This window comes from Aethalodelphis obliquidens, unplaced genomic scaffold, assembly GCF_003676395.1.
Source record: "Aethalodelphis obliquidens isolate GAN/ISIS:26980383/991018 unplaced genomic scaffold, ASM367639v1 scaffold11, whole genome shotgun sequence".
Classification (NCBI taxonomy): Eukaryota; Metazoa; Chordata; class Mammalia; order Artiodactyla; family Delphinidae; genus Aethalodelphis; species Aethalodelphis obliquidens.
Window position 1 is genome coordinate 40,377,629 of NW_020837955.1, and position 21,856 is coordinate 40,399,484.

The 21,856-nt window shown below is 46.0% G+C and overlaps 1 protein-coding gene and 1 pseudogene across 2 annotated transcripts in view; both read left to right on the forward strand.

Moving 5' to 3' along the window:
- The window catches only part of DOCK1 (dedicator of cytokinesis 1), a 542,215-nt gene that overhangs the window by 75,222 nt on the left and 445,137 nt on the right, over positions 1–21,856 (forward strand). For both annotated transcript variants that reach the window (XM_027112936.1, XM_027112937.1), the window contains exons 4-11: positions 2,319–2,374; positions 5,885–5,981; positions 8,829–8,977; positions 13,442–13,577; positions 14,791–14,948; positions 16,321–16,402; positions 16,826–16,961; positions 20,709–20,781. In XM_027112936.1, the coding sequence (XP_026968737.1) occupies positions 2,319–2,374; positions 5,885–5,981; positions 8,829–8,977; positions 13,442–13,577; positions 14,791–14,948; positions 16,321–16,402; positions 16,826–16,961; positions 20,709–20,781 (887 nt within the window). The remainder of the gene's footprint in view (positions 1–2,318; positions 2,375–5,884; positions 5,982–8,828; positions 8,978–13,441; positions 13,578–14,790; positions 14,949–16,320; positions 16,403–16,825; positions 16,962–20,708; positions 20,782–21,856) is intronic.
- LOC113623531 (60S ribosomal protein L39 pseudogene) lies at positions 8,984–12,980 on the forward strand (annotated as a pseudogene).

A 21,856-nucleotide genomic window follows, 5' to 3' on the forward strand; every position in this document is an offset into this window, starting at 1 on the left:
TATTTAACTGAGTCACTTTGCTGTACAGCAGAAATTAACACAACATTGTAAATCAGCTATACTTCAATTAAAAAAAAAAAAGAATGTATTCCTGCAGATGAAAACCTGAGGTTCATGTGAGAAAGCCACAATTGAGGACTTTATTAATAAAGAGATTAGGGTTATGAACCCTCCCCTCTCCCCAGTGACAAAGCTGCAACTTCATGTGCATCCCGGGAAAGCTGTTCACTTTTCTTTGATATTTGGCATTTGGTGTCTGGTACCACCTTCCCAGTCGGGGATCTCTCCCAACTCCCCATGCCTCCATGAGCCCTAACCCTTCCTACCCTGCAGCACAGGGCCCTGACTTCACAGCTCACAGAGCTGGGTAGGGGCATATTTATTTTTCCGCCTAAAATCTTCATTAGCAGATGAGGAAATTGAAGCCTTAAGAAGGTCGTGATTTTGCGTCAGCACCCCTGCCCCAGGCAGTAGCAGAGAAGGGACTTGGCTCCTAGTAACCTGACTCTGTGTTCCGGAAGCATCCTTTTATTGGTATTCACAAATGAGCAATAGATCTGGGCTGGTCCCGGCCGCCCCAGCTGGAGAAGTTGCTCATTTCAGCCTTCCCTGGTGGCACAGTGGTTAAGAATTCCACCTGCCAATGCAGGGAATACGGGTTCAATCCCTGGTCTGGGAAGATCCCACATGCCGCGGAGCAACTAAGCCCGTGCGCCACAACTACTAAGCCTGTGCTCTAGAGCCTGTGAGTCACAACTACTGAGCCCGCGTGCCACAGCTACTGAAGCCCACGTGCCTAGAGCCTGTGCTCGCAACAAGAGAAGCCACTGTAATGAGAAGCCCGTGCACCGCTACAAAGAGTAGCCCCCGCTCGCCGCAACTAGAGAAAGCCCGCGCGCAGCAACGAAACCCCAATGCAGCCAAAAATAAGATGAATTAAAAAAAAAAAAAGTCGCTTATTTCAAGCCTCCAGATGTGTCCAGCCTCATTTCTTTTACTGTCCCTTCTGTGGCTCCATGATTCTCGAGAGCAGGTTTACCGAGACTGAGGGACATCTCTGGACATGGGCAGGGGGCGAGACTGGCCTATTTGTATGTGTGTCCGTCCCGTCGTCCCTCCCCGCCCCGTGCTCACCTGTTGACATCAAATGTGCACCTGGAGACCGTCCTGGGATCTGGAGGTGTCCTAGCATCGGGCCCCCGCAGTCCTCTGTGGTGCTCAGCCTCTGTCTTTCTGCCTGACTCCTTCCCTCTCTGTGATAATTCTTCTTCATATGAAGTGCGGCCACTTCCCTTGCAGGCAGGAGGAACCTGAACCAGTGGTGCCCATGCCCCCTTCCCAAGCAGGATTAGTAGGGTGGTTTCTGGATTTCCTGTGGAAATCCTTTGGGGCCAGATGCCAGGGAAACCTAGTCGGAAGCTCCCGTTCCCACGGCAGGTGCCCGAAGCCACCAGGGCCACTGATTGGCTTTTTGCTGCGTGCATGACATCTCACGTGGGAAGCCGCAACCTGTTAGCGTTGCATCGTTGCAAGATCCTGGGGCCTGGTGCCCCATTGCTTGCCCTCCAGGAAGGGAGGTAGTGTCCTCGCTCAGGAAGCAGGACCAGGACTCTTGGTAAAGCTCCTGGCGCTTCACGCACGGCGCCTGACACTGACCGTCCTCTTGAGGAGCTGTCTCCCTCGGAACTGTCTGTTGGGCCCCTGTGTGCCGTACGCTTGGGGGTGCCAAGCCCTGTCTCCGTGTAACCTGGTGTGCTCCCCCTAGGAGTCTGGCAGGTTGGGCGACATGCACCCAGTTTCTCTATTTTATCTGACGGCCCCTCTGGAGATGGTTGAGAAAGTCTCCTTGGCTCAGGTAAGCAGTCAGTGCCTATGTGATGATCAACGGTATAAACTAACTTTTGATGACAGTTTTAGTATTTCGGAAGGAAGAGCTGTCAGAAGCCATTGTCAGAACTTGTTCTTAGACATCCTCTGGCTGCGGGTCTTCCTGTGTTGAGGTCAGCAGTAAAAACGAGGTGTGGCCCGTGGAGAAGACACAGCAAAGTCCCTGTGGGATTTTTTCTTTGCAAACAGATTGCGTCTGTTTTCTTCTAAGACATCCACAGCCTCTTTGAAACACAAGCGGAAGGAGTTGCCGTCTTTTACACCTCTTTGTTTTCTGTGCTATGTTGTGTATGAGACTTACTTAGCATTAGGCTTGCAGATTTAATAGTGATCCAGCCACATCCCCACCTCCATTTTGGGGGGGCAGTCGTTCGATTTGCAATCGGTACTCATATTAATAATAAAACCTACTGTCTTTTTTCCTCCCAAAGGGTATATTTCCTGCTTCATATATTCATCTTAAAGAAGCCATAGTTGAAGGAAAAGGGTGAGTCTTGTCTTGATATTTAAATGAAGTCGTGCAGTGATTGCATTTGGCCTGAGGCTCTTTGCAGGGCGATGTTGGGGGTTGGACGATGGGTGACATTGACCCTGATGTGACAGGAGTTTGGGGAGAGAAGGGAAACTGCTGATCTAGGGCTGTCCACAGCATGGCTTTGAGCCTTCACACAGTCTTAAGTTAAGTCAGCGTCGGAACTGCAGCCAACCTCCTTGAACCTGATGCGGATTTGGAAAGCTTCGTAGTTCTTCCTCTGTGAGCCGCCCTATTAGGCAAAGCCTGCACGGCGCCCCCAGCTCTGAATCCATTTTTCCGGAAGACTTTGCAGGCTGTGACGCAAATGGGGTTGAGGGTGAAGCAACAGTTGTTAAACTGGGGTGTGTGTGAATTTACACGTTGCTTAATGCTGACGTATGTTTCCTAGAGGTCATAAAACCGATGTATAAGATCTTTAAAAGGACATTTGTAGAACAGGAACCCGTTAGGCAGGAATGGCAAATGAATAGCCAGGTGCGAACTTGGAGGAGGGAGCATTAAAATGTTTTCCTTTTTTGTCTCTGCTACATCTTCACACTCAGTTAAATATGTAAATGATAAAATTACTAACCATATGATTACTGCATAATGACATCTCTGCGGCTGATTACAAAATTGCCTTTCCAAGCAGTGTACTTTTAACATACGGAAAGGACTAGGTCGGGCTCTGTAGTTCCGATTAAAACGAAGAAAATAATTTAGAGGCATAAACGTGATGACCTGTAATAGGGTCCTTTTTTCTACAGATAAAATGTTTTGTATGTACAGTTTCAAAGGGAAGTAAAAAGAGGAAAGTTTTGAAACTTTCATCCTTCTGTGGAAATAGTTGCATAAAGTGTGCTTTTCATGTATTTTACATCAGTCTGTAGCAGGATCAGTCTGGACATCAGACTGTATAGGAATTATTTTTTAAAAAGCACTTTGATGTATACAAATGAGTATATGTAAAATGTAATTACGAAGCATAATAGTGAAGGGCACAAGGGACTGTGTGGATTCTTCGTAAGTAGAGTCACCCCCTGACAGCCAGATGGACAGGCAGACAGACACTTCTGTTCCTGTCACTGGGTTAGTGTCACATGCCCCAGCGTGAGCAAACGAACGGGGCACCGGTGAAACCAGCAGTCTAGAAAGTTCTCTGCCGATGCTCCAGGGCTCCTGTGATTGCTCTTACTGATACCTGCCCTGACCCTCCCTCGGCTGTTCCCACCCAAACCTGGCTGCTTCCCGCCTCCCTCCTGGCAGAGAACCTCCTGCCTTCAGACTTGACCGGTGGTCTCACTCCGTACTTTTCCTCCGGATACCGTGGGCATCACCTTCCCTTTCTTCTCCTGGTCCTTCCTCCTTTCCAGTGCCGGCCACTCTTCATCCTGCCCCTGCCTGTCTCCTTGCTGTCCAAGTTCATCATCCCGTCTCTCCTGCAGGCTCTCTCTCCTCTCTGTACACCGGCCTTCCTTCAGGCTCAGACACCCCAGATCGTGGCTGTGTTGCGGCTGCCACCGATCCTGTACCTTTAGCCTCGTGACCAAGGCAATTCCCGTTTGTCCCCTCCCCTGACACCGACATGGTTACCACACCTCCTAATCGCCAGTGTCTTCTTAGCCCTCCTCTCTGGAGCTTGTCTGTCGCATCTGACACTGGCGGGCGTCCGCTGCACTCAGCTCCTGTGGCTTCTGGTGCTTCCCTGCCCTGCATCACCCCTGCCTGCCCCTCTCAGGGCGCCCTCCTTACCTTCTCCTGGTTCTCTGTTGCCCCTCCCCCCTTGAGGTGGCTTCTGTTCTTGCATCTCAGCTGTCCCCTCTCTGTGGGAAACGCTTGGATGGGGACCTCCGGCCCTGACTTGTCCCATGACATCTGCTTCAGTCATGCAGAGCCAGGGAGCTCATATGAGTCACCACCTGTGACAGGCACTGTCGGGTGTGTTTACTGCTGGCCCCCAGCAGGTAGCAGGGTGGTTACAGAGGTAACAGCACAGCCGCGTCAGATACCTTAGAGCCAGCTGGCACTCAGTCCAGGGGACAGATCAGGCCAATGCAGGAAAGAAGGTGAGAAGGATCCAGAGCTGAGACCGGGGTCCACCGTGTGCAGTGAGGCCCTCCCCCCATGGGGAAAGCGGGGTCTCATTGAGTTCCAGGTGTCTCCTAGCCAGTGGGAAGAGCCCAGTGGACCCAGCATGAAACTCAGGCTCTGTGACATGAGTGCAGCCCAGTCACTGACGAGCGTCCTCGCACTGTGCGTAGAGGAGCTCTCCCTGGAGGCTTTGCAAGGATGACATCACAGAGTCTATGATGTCAACCACATTTTCATCAACATCCCTACTGGGAAACTCGGTGACAGAGTTGGTAGGGCTGCCGTAACCATCACGTCCTGTAATGGACACTGATGATGTCCCAGCAAAGGGTAATTCCTAACAGCACTTTCGTGTGGGGTGGTCCTGCGGGCAGCCCTCCCTGGACGTCTGGTCCCTGCTATCCCGCTGGTGCACGTGGCCAGACCTCTCTGGAGGGACTGGCCCTCTCTCAGGGACTCCAGTGTTTCTTCCTTGGGGAGCACCCCGCCATCAGTGAGTCATTGCAGCCCTGAACCCCGATTGTGAGCTGCAGTCAGCGTCCTGCCCACAGGTCTGGGCTCCAGGCAGTTGAAGATGTGTAGGTGGGACCTATTTCAATGCCCCCTGGACACTTCATGTTGATGGGAGTCTTGTCTGTTCAGGACCTGTAGGCCCAGGTGGTCTGACTTCACAAGCCACCAAATTCAGTCTCTGACCCAGTCCCAGATACCAATATTATGAGTCCTACTCAGCGCAATGCCCGACGCAGAGCACGTGACCAGAAAACAGTGGTTGATTTAATAAAAACCAGCGCACAAATATTGGTAGATCATGAGTCAAGAATAAGTCAAGGGTTAACCTTCTGGGGTGGAGAGAAAAGGGAAAGAGGATAAGCAGAATTTGGGGATCAGGGCACCTGTGGACACTTGAAAGCTGTAACCTCGCTCATATTTCGCAAGGATAACTGCTTCATGTATGTTATCATAGAATGAGTTTTAGGCCTGATGGAAACGTAAAAAATCATCTTATCCCAAACCTGCATTTTAATGCCACACAGACTGGTGGTAATTTATGGCATCTGTAAAATAGATGGGTACGCACATTATGAATACACTTTCCACTTCTCAGACCTTGATGTTCTGACGGGATATTACTTGCCTCCTTCATCTTACCTTGACATATGAGGTAGATGGCTTACACGGAGGATGATGTACGAACGTTCTCAGACTCTGTACAGAAATTACTTGTCATTCGTAGAGATGTATGTATTCCTTTGTGGGCACAGTCTTATTTGTATACTGTCTCTCCATTTGCTTAAATATTGCACACTGTGGCCTAGATTTGGAATTTACACGGTACCCCTGGTTTAACGAAGCCGTGACCATCTCTCTCCTTTCCTGCATCCTTCCCAGGCAACATGAAACGGTCATCCCAGGCGACCTCCCGCTCATACAGGAAGTCACCACAACACTGAGAGAGTGGTCCACCATCTGGAGGCAGCTCTATGTGGTGAGAAGATGGGATTTTGAATCGGCGCTTAGCAATAGAGAATGGTCTTTGTGGACCCCGCTGAACCAACAGGGTAGTTTGCCTTTTTCTGGGAACCTCAAAAGCAGAACTTGTGGGAGCAGGTCATACTTAGCAGCCTGGCCCAGTACTCTGGCCACCCTCAGGGACCATGTGCCCTTCCACCTGCTTTGTGTTGGGGTGTAGCCGTGCTGACTGCAGTGAAGTGGCTGTCAAGGAAGGGGCCATGGGTTTCACCTTTCCTTGAGTTGAAAAGGGAAATGGGCTGCTTTCAGGCTTTGGAAGACAGGCTGAGGCAACCTGCGCTGGGGTTCCCTCAAAGTTTGTATGTGAGTATGAAAGCGAAAATCTGCTTTGAAACTGTCGTAGGTGCTTCGTTATGGGTGCAGTAGAGAGGGATGACTATCTTTGCCATTGTTTGCACGTAGGTAATGCTTCTTTTCATTTGAGAAAAATGACATAGTCTTCTAGACCTAAGCGTGTCTGTTGCAGAGGGACGGAAATAGTTTACTTTCTGGCTTCGTGTGTGGTGTCCAGTTCTCCTCATCTCGGAAGAAGCCTTATTAATGCAGCGAGTTTGGAGCCCTGACATCTTCCATTTCGTATTCCCCGGGGCATTTCTTTGCACATAAATTCACATTTATGGAAGCATACCTTTTGTTAAGCCTGTATTTCTCTTCAGAGTCTTGACTTCTCATCTGCTAATGTTGTCGGCCCAAAGCTAGGACTCTGGAGGGAAGGCCGTGCTTCGATTTCTCGGGAACATAGAAGACTTCCCAGCGTCCCACAGCTGCTCTCCAGGCAGCCTTGTTGCTTTTGATTATACAGTGGTTTCCTATAAATGCACAGTAATAAGCAGTTGCAGTAATTGTTCATCAAATGTTCTCCAAAACCTAAAAGCGTAAAGTTAGCCGTGAATGTTTTGTGTAAATCTGAGCAATTTCGGAGTCGGTGTTTCATGTTAGCAATTTTTAAACAAAAATGCAGCAGCAAAACAAACAGGAGTTGATGCTGACAAATATGTTAGTGGACACGGTTTTAGCTATACAGTCCCGGAACGGGCATTCCTAACTGTCACCTTGGTTTCCTTTTGAAAAATTTACGTTTGCCTCTTAGGGACTTACATTGCTAGATTAGTGCAAAGCTAAACAACAGTGCTTCTTTTATATATATATATATATATATATATATATATATATATACACACACACACACATATATATTGCTCATAAATATTTTTTCCCCCTCTGCTCTGTGGCTGTAGACAAGTTAGGAAGATATTGAGGATTTTAGGTATTTGGTAATGCTTTATAAAACTGGACAAGGAGGATTAATAAGATGGAAACAAACTTAATTTTAGAATAAACCAGTGATTTTGATTATTTAGTTTTCATTTAAGGAATTCAGATTATGGGAATTCCTTGGTGGTCCAGTGGTTGGTTAGGACTCAGTGCTTTCACTGCCGTGGGCCCAGGTCCGATCCCTGGTTGGGGAACTAAGATTCTGCAAACCTTGTGGCGTGGTCAAAAAAAAAAAAAAAAAAAAAAAAAAAAGAAAGAAATTAAGATTAGGATCATACTAAGGAAAAAAGCTCATGGGATGGAAGATAATCTGTTGGGGCATGATAGGATGGGTAAGTGGTGGGGGTCTTAGAAATTCCTAGAAAGGATGTCAAATATAGAAATAGTGGGGGTGAGAGATTCAGCTGTGTAGAGGAGAAGTTATTCTAAAATGTAGCAATGACCACTTTTTAATTTTTTATAGGCACCATGCCATGTAGAATTTTATCAAGTTAGGTTTCACCTAGATTTTTTTTCATGGAAAGAACCACAGGGTTCTTTTTCCTTTGGGTGATTCTTCATTTTCTTGATGAATTGTACTCTTTGCGGTGCGCGGGCTTCTCGTTGCGGTGGCTTCTCTTGTTGCAGAGCACGGGCTCCAGGCGCGCGGGCTTCAGTAGTTGTGGCTCGCCGGCTCTCGGGCGCAGGCTCAGTAGTTGTGGCTCATTGGCTCCAGAGCGTAGGCTCAGAAGTTGTGGCGCACGGGCTTAGTTGCCCAGTGGCATGTGGGATCTTCCTGGAACGGGGCTCGAACCCGTGTCCGCTGCCTTGGCAGGGGGATTCTTAACCACTGCGCTACCAGGGAAGTCCCTCTTGATGAATTGTACTCTTGCTGTTGCAAAACTGTTGCTTTTCTTTGTGCCATCAACCCCCTTGGAATATGTAGAAAGTGATAAGCGGTACGAGTTTTGTATCTTGTTTGTGCTTCCCTTTTCGCCTAAACGCACCGAGAGCTTTTGTAGACTCAGATTTTGCCTTTTGCAGAAGCCTCTCTGCACGTGCCAAATGCACCACAGTCACCAGAAGAGCCCAGAGGCACGTTCTCTTGTAGCTCAGCCGACAGGCCTCGGGGTTGAGTTTCTCTGTGTGCTGAGAATTATTGGGGGAGAAGGTATTCTGAAGTCTCAGTAGGCAAGATCTGTAGGCTGGGCACTTCCTCAGGGAGCTACAAGGGTTGCCCGTTCATAGGCCAGATTCTAGAAGCTCCCGTGCTGGCTTTGAGGCTCCAAGTCCAGATCGTGCCCTGGTCTACTCTGCTTGGCTGGAATATGCAAGATCGCGCATTGTCTTTTGTTCTTTTCATCTTTTCGTGTGTGATGGGAACCAAATTCTATCTAATGTGTTCAGTTCCATGCTAAAAACATCTTTAATTTGACATTAATTGAACACCATCATATAAAGCACAGACATGTCTATTTGAGAAAAGAAGAAATCCACAGAGCTCTTTTAAATCAGGAACTTAACATCTGGCTTTTCCTCCCTTGTCTAGCAAGATAACAGGGAGATGTTTCGAAACGTTCGGCACATGATCTACGACCTTATTGAGTGGCGATCGCAGATTCTTTCTGGAACTCTGCCGCAGGATGAGCTCAAAGAACTGAAGAAGAAAGTCACTGCCAAGATTGATTATGGAAACAGGTTCGTTTATTCGAAAGATGATTTCATGCTTACATTATCCAATATAATAGCATCCCCATAAACCTTGAGGAGAATAGAATCCTATCTTACGATAAAACAAAATTTCTAACATCAAAATAATGGCACGGGTTTCATTTTTAAAAGGATGAGCTGTTTTCTCTTGGATCCTGAAGATCAGGGGTTTTCTGAGTCACTGTTGAAAAGTATTCTTTTCAAGAAGATGGGCCTGGGATAACCTGTCATTGTCACTCTTTCAGAGGGAACCGCGCATTGATTCCCCTGACGGGGAACTTTTCCTTCCTGCTGACAGTATTTGACCTTGATTCCAGACATGGGGGTACTTTGTGTAGTAACAAAAGCACCAGGTTTCTTTCTGTGCAGTCCTGCGTTCTGAAAGTTGGAAGGGACATCGAAGGGCACCTTAAAACTTGGCACCAGTGTAGGGACGCCAGATTTGGCGAACAAAAATACAGCCAGCTGGTCTCTTCTCTTCTCCGTCATCCTATGTGTGGTTGAATTTGCTCCTTGCCATGTCTTCTCACAAGACTTTCAGGATCAAGCGATTCCTGGCCAAGGAACAAGAGGAGAATTGTCCTATTCCCCAACGGATTTGAAAGAAAACTGGTAATAAAATCAGGTACAATTCCAAGAGAAGACATTGGAGAAGAACCAAGCTGGGTCTATAAGGAGCCTCGCGTGAGGTGGCACACATATTTATGCTGTGTCAAGGTCACTTGCATGTTACCGTATCTCTCTGAGGCCATCACTAGTATCTGAACAGCCGGATGTGTTTTATTTTTGTGTCAGTATTTCTGCACTAGTGCAGAAACTATTATTATTGGCTTAATAATAAATATGTGAGACCTTTTGTTGGAAAAAGTATACAGCCAGCTAAATTTGCATTTTCGATATGAACAACACGTAATTGTTTTACAGGAGTATGTCTCATGCAAAAGTTCCCATTTACAGCGGGGTGCCGCCCAGCTCTGCTTGAATGCCTTTAACAATGGTGCACTCACTCTCCCACAGAGATGCGTGTCCTAGTGTGGGCATGCATTTCTGATGCACAGTCATCCCAGCTCTCCCAGGTTCTGTAACCAGAATGAGGCCATGCCTTATCTACCGGGTAACTATTTGACTGTTCATATAATGTCAGAGCTGCAAGAAGCCTTAAAAAGTATCTGGTCACAGGACCCCCAAATGCTGGTCTGTATCAGAATCACTTGGAAAGCTTTCAAAATATAGCATCCTGGGAACCACTCCTTAAGATCCTGATTGCTGGCGTCTGGAATGCTGGCTAGAAATCCCAGTCTTTCAGAATAGACTTGGACTGTGACGGACAGCAGATTGGGAAACTACTGGTTTAGTCCAGCCTCCTCATTTTACACATTAGGATGTAAAGCTCAGAAAATAGCTCCATTCAGCTGAAGGGAGCCCTGGAAAAACTAAAAAAGTGTTTTGTAAAATCAGAATTATAACAGTTTTGTTTTCTGGTAATTCAGACTTTCAAGTGTGAAAAGGTTTTAAAAGCTGCATTATTAGTAAGATGTAATGTTTGGATTAGAAAAGCCTACAGGAGAAGGCTTTTTAATGTTTTTTTCCCCCAGGAAGCCGGAGATTTCTGGGTATAGGATATGGGATATTGTTGCAGTGAAACCCTCTTCAAGACCACCTGCCTAAAAACCCAAGCTTTTGGAGCTTTGCTTCTATTTTCTCTTGGAGTATCATATTTTGAACTTATGTCCAGAAACCACCGGCCGTGGGAAGCCAAAGTACATTATGTCGTGGAACAATCTAGTTAAGAAAGGGAAGTATTTCCAAACGTAATTTACTACTTTGATAGGAAATGCAGTCCTTAACAAGATAGGTTTTTGCCCAAGGAACTCAGATCTACTCCATAACTTCTCTAAAGCCCAATACTCTGTGCATATCTTTCTAGTTCCTTCTTCAGGAAACAAAATAGTGAGAAATAAAATCACTGTGTTCAAAGTCGGATTTTAAAATGGTTTCTGGGAGACCTTTGAGAATGTGATTAAGGTCATGGACCATCTCTCTAGGAAAATGCACATACATAACACATACACACAGAATTTTGCACGTAATTTCAGGGCGTTCCCCCCCCCCCCCCCCGCCAGAGGTGCTTTGGGCTTCCACGGATTTAGTTTCTAATGGTGTTAGAGTCCCTTGCTCTGCTGCAGTGTACCTTCACAGTGGAGGCTCAGTCTGGATTCAGAACCACCCGAGCACCAGCTGCTGAGAACAGCGCATGGAATGGTTGGTGTGGAGATCCCTGAGAGACCGCTTCCTGTGGCAGTTTGCACGTGGCATTCCGGAAAGAGCATGGGCTCTGCCGTGAGAGGGTTCTGGCTCAGAATCCAGGCCCTGGGGTCTTTTAGATGTTTCTCTGAGCTTAGGTTTCCTCCTTTGTGAAATGGGTCTGACCAGCTGTACTGGGGCCTGAGGTACATGGCAGGGTGTACACAGCAGGCTGGAGCATGGCCAGAGCCTCTGCTTCTCAGGGAGCCTGATTCTGTGTGGCCTGCAGGACCTTCTGGTGAGTCTTCCTAAAGCCAGATGCTTTGTAGTTCTGCCCACGCCAGCACTGGCCCTGCCCACACCAGAACAGGAACCCCTACCCACCCTAAACAGCATTGACTGCCTACGCCAGCACTGGCCCTGCCCACATAAGAACAGATCCCACTTCATTAGCATTGGCTCCACCCACACCAGCACTGGCTCCTCCCAGGGGACGAGCAGTAATATTTAAGAGGGAGGGGCTTTCCCAAATTGGTGAATCTTGTTACAAAGACAGCTAATAAGAGCATATTACCTCTTGAAATTCCTCGCAATCATTACAACCACTAAGGTTCTTTTCATGCAAAGGGAAAAGCCTCTGTTCGTGTAAAAGCCCGTTTATCCTGGGCTGCCGACAGGCCCAGTTGGTCTTGTTTCACCATCCGCGAATTTGCTCAGTAGATATATTAACAGGACAAAATGAGGTTTTTGTGATTTCCTTCCACAAATAGTGCAGTGGTCCAGCACAACTGACAAAACTGAACCTGCTTGACACGTTATTAGACTCATTCACCTATAGCTTTAAGGTGTGTGACCTTCGGAGGAGTCAGAGATCAGTTCATCTAAATGGAGGTTTTACTGCCAAGTCAACTTTCCTCTTCAACTTGTAACTGTTAAAGATATTCTCTAACTGAAATTTATCTTCATTTCAAAAGATGTTTTCCTTTGTTGTATGGTTAAAAAAAATAAAAACGCCCCGCTTCTATAGACTTGTTAATAGCAGGAAGAAAAATCCGAAAGGCAAAGTGTAAGGCATCTGTGGTTAAGATCCTCACGTCTTATTAAAAGAAAACCAGAACACACCACCGTAGCACAGCTCTTGGTTTCTTTCTTTATATAATTGCCTTTGTTTATTCTTTAAATAAAAATTGTGGTAAAAATCACCTATTTCGTTGGATTTGGGGAAATGGAGAGAATGTTGCCAAAAAACATTTCTAGATATAGACGGACAGGTTTATTAGTCAGATGCTGCCTGTGTTTTAAGGTGGCCACTACATTTAGCCACCTGGCCAGAAAGTGGCTTAACATCACTGTGGATGACTTCCGTACGTTCTGTGTTGAAACAGTAGAACGTCTTTATCGACAATCTTCTGTTGGGCTAATTAAGGGATTAGAACTGACTCTAGGTAGAAGGAAAGTAGTGCAGTAGAAGCTGCCAGAGACCGTGGTGAGGAAATGGAGTGGTGGGTGTGCCTCTGCTCCAGCTTTTCCTTCCTCCCACCTCTCCCCAACCACCAGCTGTATATATTTGGGCATATTGGTGGGCATGTGACTGTACATACGTACACATACACACACAAATTTATATACACACATGTGCCACGGCATATACATGGCATGTGTGTACTTTAAACTGTCCATACAGGGCTTCCCTGGTGGCGCAGTGGTTGAGAGTCCGCCTGCCGATGCAGGGGACGCGGGTTCGTGCCCCGGTCCGGGAGGATCCCACATGCCGCGGAGCGGCTGGGCCCGTGAGCCACGGCCGCTGAGCCTGCGTGTCCGGAGCCTGTGCTCCGCAACGGGAGAGGCCTCAACAGTGAGAGGCCCGCGTACCGCAAAAAAACAAAACAAAAACAAAAACAAAACAAAACAAAATTGTCCATACAGTTCACATGGTAATTAGCAACGTACATTTCATCTGGACTTTGTAGATCTATAAGACAAAGCCACTACGGCAATGGAAGTAAAAACTGAATAAGTTTTTTTTTTTTTTAATTCCAAGGGTATACATTTTAAGTTAAAGGCGGTGACCTTGCAGAATTGTGTTTCCTAATATTGTGTGGGTGACCCCGACTTTCGGTGATGTTTTCTGTTCAGTTGCTGGGACTGAAGTTTGTTAGAGAATTCAGAGCCCTTGGGTTGTGCAGTTCTGAATTCTTATTGTTCTAGGATCCTTGATTTGGACTTGGTGGTGAGAGATGAAGATGGGAACATTCTGGATCCGGAACTAACTAGCACGATTAGTCTTTTCAGAGCTCACGAAGTAGCTTCTAAACAAGTGGAGGAAAGATTACAAGAAGAAAAGGTAAGTTCACCTCTCTGTAATATGCCATTTACACATGGAACACATTTTCTCAGCAGCGGTTTACTACATTAGTAAAACATCACCACTGATGCCCATTACGTGCACTGAAAAGGACCTGAAAAGGCACAGCTGCACGGTATATTTCATACGACGAGGGGTGGAATGGAGCCCAGCATCAAAACATGCTGCTGATGACCTGAAAGCATTTCAACTCTTGCGAGGGGTGTGCTTCAGCTCAGGGGGCAGGGTTTTAATGACATTGGCTTTGTGGTCTTAGCTCGTGGGAAACAATACTCGATTCTGTGTTTCCTCTGATAGGAGTAGGAGAGTGACATATCTAAGCTCAACGATCTTATTTGCAAAGCAGAAATAGAGACACAGACATAGAGACCAAATGTATGGATACCGAGGAGGAATGGGGGGTGGGAAGAACTGGGAGATTGGGATTGACCCATATACACTATTGATGCTACGTATAAAATAGACAGCTAATGAGAGCGTACTGTATAGCACAGGGAACTCTACTCAGTGCATTGTGGTGACCTAAATGGGAAGGAAATCCAAAAAAGTGGGGATATATGTATATGTAAGAATGACTCATTTTGCTGTACAGTAGAAACGAGCACAACATTGTGAAGCAACTATGCTCCAATAAGAATTAATTAAACAAAATAAGCTCAGTGAGGGCGGGGACACGTATCTTGTTGATCTTTTCCATCTTCCATGGCCTTTAATGGTATCTTGTATGTAGTTGACACTGAGAACTCGATTGCCTGATCGAGCCATCCATTCATTCAGCAGCTGTTGAGCACCTACTCTGTGCCAGGTCCTGAGGCCATAATGATGAATAACAGAGATGTCCTCGGAGGGTTTGATCTAATGGGAGAACCAAAAAGTAGACGAGCAACTCCACATGTAGTCTCCGTTCTGATTCATTGACTGGGCCCCTAAGTGTTTTGTATCTGAAAATACTCAGTATAAGCTGTTATGCGACTGGGACCATTGCACAAGGCACTGTTATTTTCAGTTGGGTGCGTGCCTGTGATGAGAGTGTCAGGTGAAGACAAGGAAGACGCTGCATGAAGGGCTTTGCTGTGTTACTGCAGCTAGTTTCACATGGTTTTCTGTTCTGTAGGGAATGAACAAAGCAAGGGGTAGCCAAGAGTGTTGCTCTTGTCGACTTTCTGTTGTATTGTTTTATTTCCACTGACAGTCTCAAAAGCAGAACATAGACATTAACAGACAAGCCAAGTTTGCTGCCACCCCTTCTCTGGCCTTGTTTGTTAACCTCAAAAACGTGGTGTGTAAAATCGGAGAAGATGCCGAAGTGCTCATGTCTCTGTATGACCCCGTGGAGTCCAAGTTCATCAGGTCAGTGACATTCTCTGGCTGCTGTCTTTCCTCTTTGGTTACTGTGGGGAAGATGGCCTCAGGACCCCCCACAAAGTCTTGCTCTTGCAGGGAGCCCTAGGGGTAATCAGCTGGCCAGACTTCCCCCAGGTAGCTTTCCTGCACGTACGTGGATATTTGACGGTAAAGCTGAGTCTTGTAATGTTATAAGGACCTCGCAACTGCAGCTTGAAGTCATGCTTCCTATGTTGTCTTTAGAGGATGTTTTGTTTGTTGCCCCCGCCCCCCCCAAGCCCCACCCAATGTATTGCTCTTGTCTTAATCTTGCTTTTTCGAGCTTTGGTTCTCTGTGAATGTCATTTCTGGACCTTTGACCTACTGTTATTTCTCTGAGATGGTTGGTGGAATACAGTGTCTAGAACAGTGCCTGCTATGTAAAGGCTCTCAAAGAATGTTCAATAAAATATTGTAAATCCCATCTCTGCCATGTCTGTCCTTTCTCATGTGCTCTCTTTCTCAGTTCTTGTTTTTGTTCCTCAGTATAACTTTCTCTTTGTCCAGAGGGAAAAAGTATGGTTTAAACTGTGTGTGTGTGTGTGTGTGTGTGTGTGTGTGTGTGTGTGTTTTAAAAGTCTAGAATCTTCACTCGTATTTTTGAAAATTTAAAAACTTAGTATATGACAGAAAACAGAACAAATTTCATTGCCACTTCTGATAAGGACTTTATTTCTTCTTGTTGTAGGATTCAATATGTATTTTTAGGTCATATTTGGTTTGTGTCAGGCTCTGAAATAATCAGGCAGTTTTACTTTATACTATAAATGAATGAATGGTGAATGTGAGACTATAATTGTTCCAAATGAACAGATATGCTTTTCATAATAAACTTTTAACATATACACACAACTGTGTAAAATAAACAACAGCAACCTACTGTATAGCACAGGGAACTATATTCAGTGTCTTGTAATAACCTATAAGGGAAGAGAATCTGAAGAAGAATACATATGTATATAACTGAATCACTGTACTGTGCACCTGAAACTAACACAACATTGTAAATTAACTATACTTCAATTTAAAAAAGTGGTTAAAAAAGTAATAAAAACTTTGAAATGCCATTTGCATATAGTTCCTTTGGAATTATAACCCTGAGCATCCAAAATTAAAACCTCAGGGATTTTGTATAGGCCGTCCTTGCATACTGTCCTGTGTGGAAATTGCTTATATGTTAATGGCAGAGCAGCTGTATCTGATGTGGTTGATATTTCTGAACCCATTTAGTTGTCTGCGTAGTGGACCTCCGTGGTATTAATGAAAAGTCAGTGTGGATGTACATTTGGTACCCTGTTCTATTTGGGAAATTAATTTGCTTTTATTTCTTTTTTTCAAGTGAAAACTACCTGGTTCGCTGGTCAAGTTCAGGATTGCCTAAAGATATAGACAGATTACATAACTTGCGAGCTGTTTTCACTGTAAGTGCATCCAAAGATGTTCATTTGAATTGCTCACCATTCTAATGACTATTTTTAATGACCGCTGTCTGACTTCCCACCACACTAGAGCATGGGACCTTGGGATGCCTTTAATACTTGTTAATTTACTATAATAACATAACTGCCCAGGGATCTTCTGGGTCTCTAGCTACCCTTAGAATCCCCATGACAAAGATGTGTACTTCATTACGTTGAGTATGTCTCTTAAACTTGGATCTTAAGTTCATTTAATGCTAATTCACTTTTGTGATTCAGCTCCTTTTTGTCTTGTGAATGACTTATTAAAATGCTAAAAACTGGTTGGAGAAAAGAGTCGCAATCCATCTTGCTACTGTCTGTTTCAATTGAACCTGCATTGAATAATGGTTCTCCAAAATAACTTACGGAAATTAATATTTCTAGGATCTCGGAAGCAAAGACCTGAAAAGGGAGAAAATCAGTTTTGTGTGTCAGATTGTTCGAGTGGGTCGCATGGAACTGAGAGACAATAACACAAGGAAGCTGACCTCCGGCTTGCGGCGGCCTTTCGGGGTGGCCGGTAATCCACTTCTTTCCTTTTTCTTAAGAGTTTCAAGATCATCACCTTTGCCGTGAATACGAGCTGCCGTTGAATGTTGGACAGCGGGCTGGCTGCTTTATAAGCTTTTCTGTTGGAGAGAAAAAAAAAAAATGTATTCGTTCTTCTCTGCATGGGTTCAGGTCCCCATTCAGCTCAGGGTCTTTGCTCCACAAGCTTCAGGTGCAAATTGTATATTTGGTTTGAAAGTGGATCCTGTCTCCTGGAGGAGACCCTGACCCACATGCTCATCCTGGAGGGAAACCAGTCACTGGAGGGTTGCAGGCTTTCTGGACTTGGCGATTGATAGATTTAGGAATGAATTTACACAGAATGGTCCAAGGGATGAAAAGGTAGAAGGAGCAGAAAGCCCGGAGAGGACAGAGTTCTCTTCAAATAGGGGCCTTTTATCCTGCGGACGTGTGCTCTGGTTTTGTTCTGTTTTTGGTGACAGCACAAGTAAAGGGAGTGATGAGTTCTCTCTGTGGAGGGGAGAGGAAAGTGTCCCCAGGACGTCCTGATTACGACACGTCTTGCAGTGTCACTCTCAGTTTTCACCGTTTGGGAAGTGATTTTCTCCACGATTTGGCGGCTGCAGTGGAGTTTCATTTCGCAGGCCTCTATTTCTTCCTGTCCTTTCTGTGGTTCTTGGGATTTATATCAATAGGTATGTGAGAAAATTCTTCCTTTCCGATACATCACTGGATTTCTTGTATGAGCAGAGATGGAAGGACTCTTTACCTGGGCTACAAGGAAACTCAGGGCTTAGTTTCGTTTAGTTTTGTTTTGGCCCATTTTAAACAGATTTTATTTTTAGAGCAGTTTTAGGTTCAGAGCAAAAGGGAGCAGTGGGGTGAGGTAGGGAGGAGGCAAGCGATCTCTTACCGTCCACGTTCATCCCAGAGGGCTGGCTTTCCTGAGCTGTTGAGCTGGTGTGTTTCTATACATGCTACGTAAGGACCTGAGCCTTCTGCTTATGTGTTTCCCAACTTCCTACTCCTGTCTGCTCTGAGACGGAGGGAGGACATTTCATCGTGCGATGTGGCCATGTACACTTTGGGCACAAAAGGTAAATCTTTTAAGGCAACGATTCTCAGCCCTAAGTGTATTTCTCATTTGCACTTATACAATCACATACACAGCCTGGGGAGCTATTAAAACATATTCTTGCCCAGGTATGCGGTGCACATCCTTGAACTTGGATCTTTGTGTCTCTTCTGACTGTTGGGAGAGGACGAACCCCTAGAAGCGGATGCTGTGTATCTTGGCCACCTGGATGTGTGGTGCCCAGTGGCTGTGAGCAGGCTGTGGGAGTTGTCACTCGAGCCTGCTTCTCATCCCTGCCTTCTTGGCTTTCTACCTGTGCTGTCCCTCCTCCATCACCAGCATCCTGACGCCACCTTCCGTCTACCCCCTGCATCGTGTGATGTCATGTTTCTGGGCCATTTAGATCCTCCTCTGTCACACACCTTTGGTGACTACATACAGCTGGACTCTTGGCTTTCTTTTTTTTTTTAATAGATCTTTATTGGAGTGTAATTGCTTCACAACACTGTGTTAGTTTCTGTTGTACAACAAAGTGAATCAGCTATACATATTCATATATCCCCATATCCCCTCCCTCTTGCATCTCCCCCGCTCCCACCCTCCCTATCCCAGCCCTCTAGGTGGTCACAAAGCACCGAGCTGATCTCCCTGTGCTATGCAGCTGCTTCCCACTAGCTATCTGTTTTACATTTGGTAGTGTATATATGTCCATGCTACTCTCACTTTGCTCCAGCTCCCCCCGCCCCGTCCTCAAGTCCATTTTCTACGTCTGTGTCTTTATTCCTGACCTGTCCCTAGGTTCTTTGGAACCTTTTTTTTTTTAGATTCCATATATATGTGTTAGCATACGGTATTTGTTTTTGTCTTTCTGACTGACTTCACTCTGTATGACAGACTCTAGGTCCATCCAGCTCATTGCAAATAACTCCCTTTTATGGCTGAGTAATATTCCATTGTATATATGTGCCACATCTTCTTTATCCATTCCTCTGTCGATGGACACTGTGGTTGCTTCCATGTCCTGGCTGTTGTAAATGGTGCTGCAGTGAACATTGGGGTACATGACTCTTTTTTGAATTATGGTTTTCTCAGGGTATCTGCCCAATAGTGGACTCTTGGCTTTCTTAAGATGGACCCTCATACCTGAACATAGAAACGTTTGGGCTCTTACTTTGGGGGTGACGCCCCCAAGTCCTTCATTCTTCCCTGGGCAACGGGGACCTTTGATGCCCAAAGTCCCAATCACAGCGAGAACTTTCTTCACCAGGGCCTGTGTGCTGAAGACCAGTGAGGGAAAGACATGGTGATGGGCGATTTCAACGCCTTTCCCTCTGAGACTGGGCTGGGGGCCCAAAGGGGCTGTCACTCCCAGGAAGTAGCAGAGCTAAGGCTGCTTTGAACTTACTGGTGCTCAGACCTAGGTTGTGTTTCTTGCTCACGTGCTGCCTTCCTGCCAGTAGTTGCTGGCCTCCTGGATGTGTCCAGGGCTAGAGACGGGGCTTTGACAAGGGAGCTGGATTATCAGAGAGACTCATAGTCAGCTGGTGGGATGAGTCCCAGAGGAGAGAGGTCTGCGGACACAGGAGAGCTGCTCACTGCTGCCTGGGCTGCAGGAGGTAGTCTCCTGGGTTCAGACTCACTTGTTCTGACCCATATAGAGCCAGTTGTCTGAGCTGCTGCTGCAAATACCGAAGGCTGATTGGACTTGGGCTGAAAAATGAGCTCTATCTGTTGGTTCAGAACTGGTGGTAAAGATGTAGTCTTGGCCATATGAGCATCTTAGCAACAGGAGGGATGCTTCTGTTCTGGTCCTGCAAATCCCTTCCCCCTTTTTAGGGTGGAGGGAGGTGGTAGAAATGGAAATTGTCCCCGTTTTTAATATATGATTGTATGTTGTTAAAGAGGGGACCGTGCAGAAGGAATTAAGTGAGGCGTGTTGCTCACTTACCTGCAGTCAGTTGTGGTAGCGGAGCAGAGACAGAGCACGTGTCCAGCGCCCCTAGGGCTCTTCTCGGGGTTTCTCTCTGTGTTGGTCTGAGCTGGGCACCGGTGATGTTCCAGCTGCCAGATTTGGGGCAAATGCATTCAGGTCTTTGAGCCTAGTTTCCTCAACCATACAGTAGGTGAGTGAGGGGATTAGCTGTCCAGTGTTTCTTGAAATGGTGTCCACGGATGCCAGCGTGGGGTGGGTAAACCGTAGCCACTTGATGTACTGTTTCCTTGTTGGGGCCGTGCCGTGGCTGATGTGAGGCTCCAGAGCGGTGCTGTCCAGTGTGGTCGCCCTGCCACGTGCGGCTATTTTGGCATAAGAATGAAATCAGAGTAAAAATTCAGTTCCTCCATTCCACCGGCCACATTTCAGACGCTCCTTGGGATAGAACATTTCATCAACACACAAGGTTCTATTGGAAAATGCAACTCAGTCGGTGCCAGTTGGGTAATAGACAAAGGAATTTATTAAGTGGAACTCTGCTGTTTAAGCCCCAACCCCATTTGGGCTGGTGTTTTCTGATAACTTGATTGGTCTTTCAAACGTGGAAATACTTTAAACTTGAATATAAGAAAATTCCACCAGTTTATGCTTGTGGTTGGTCAGAGGACATTCCGATGTTCTTTTGTTTGTTTGTCTTCTCTGATGATAGCATTTAAGCAAAACCGCCTCTGTTCTTTTCTTGTCCCCAGTGATGGATGTAACAGATATAATAAATGGAAAAGTAGATGATGAAGACAAACAGCATTTCATTCCCTTTCAGCCGTAAGTATGGGGCAAAGTACTTAACCAGATAGAATATGGAAAATGTATGTTTGTAATAATTATCTTTATAATTCAGTTTATAAATTCAGCACAAACAGGAATTGATTATTGAATAATAATGAAACATCTGTTTAGTCGCTGCTCTAGTGAAGGGCATTTTTGTAGTCGCAAGAAACCTGGGTTACAGTTTATGGTCTTGCGAGTAGAAGATTTTACGTGTGATCCCTGACGTGCCTTATCCTGTGGGACGCTCAGAATTACAATTCCAATCTGAGCATGCATGTTTCTTCACATAATTGATTTATTCTAGTAGCTATTCACAGTTTCAAAGTACAGTAGTTTCAAATTCCTCATGGGAAGTTGCTGTCTTCAAAATAAAAAAACCGCACACAAGAAGAACGAATTCTTTTGTAACTTGTGATTTTTCTGTCTCTGGGGCTGCCTCGAGTGGACGTTGTCTGTGCTTTGCCATTTTTAGGGTTTGTCTAGTTCTGGCCTGAAGTCTATAGAGAGGTGTGCTGGGAAAGCACTTGGAGGAGATTCATTAAATTGATTCTCCGATTTGAAGGTAGTTCCCGTGGAAAAGTTTGAAAGAATTGGTGTTATTTCCCTGGAGATTAAAGCCAGAGGGCGCCTGGATAATGGTCTGTAGTCCCTTCAAGGGCACTTCTCCACCTTAGACAGAGAGAAAGGAGGAGGAATTAGAGGGGTTTAGGTTAACTACAAGAGGGGGCTTCCTCCTGGCGGTGTGAAATCTTAGAAGACAGAGTAAAGGATAAATTGAGTTAGAATGACCTGTCATAGTGCCCTGCATTCTGTCTTTTCTCCTCATTTCTCTTTCTACTTAAGTGATTCCAGGCTTGAAAGAAATTTTATTTTAGCCAGTTCTGGTTGTTTTCAGGTGTCGGCTGAGGGGGCTTGGAGGTTGGCGGGTGGTAGGGGGAGTCCTGTCCTGGGGGGATGGGGGAGCAGGAGGTGGTCTCCCTTTGCACCCCTGCCTTTGCACGACGGACCGCGCCTTCAGCCCCGGGCTTGAGAACCACTTGTTCAAGGTGGAGCAGAGTGGTTTCCTTTA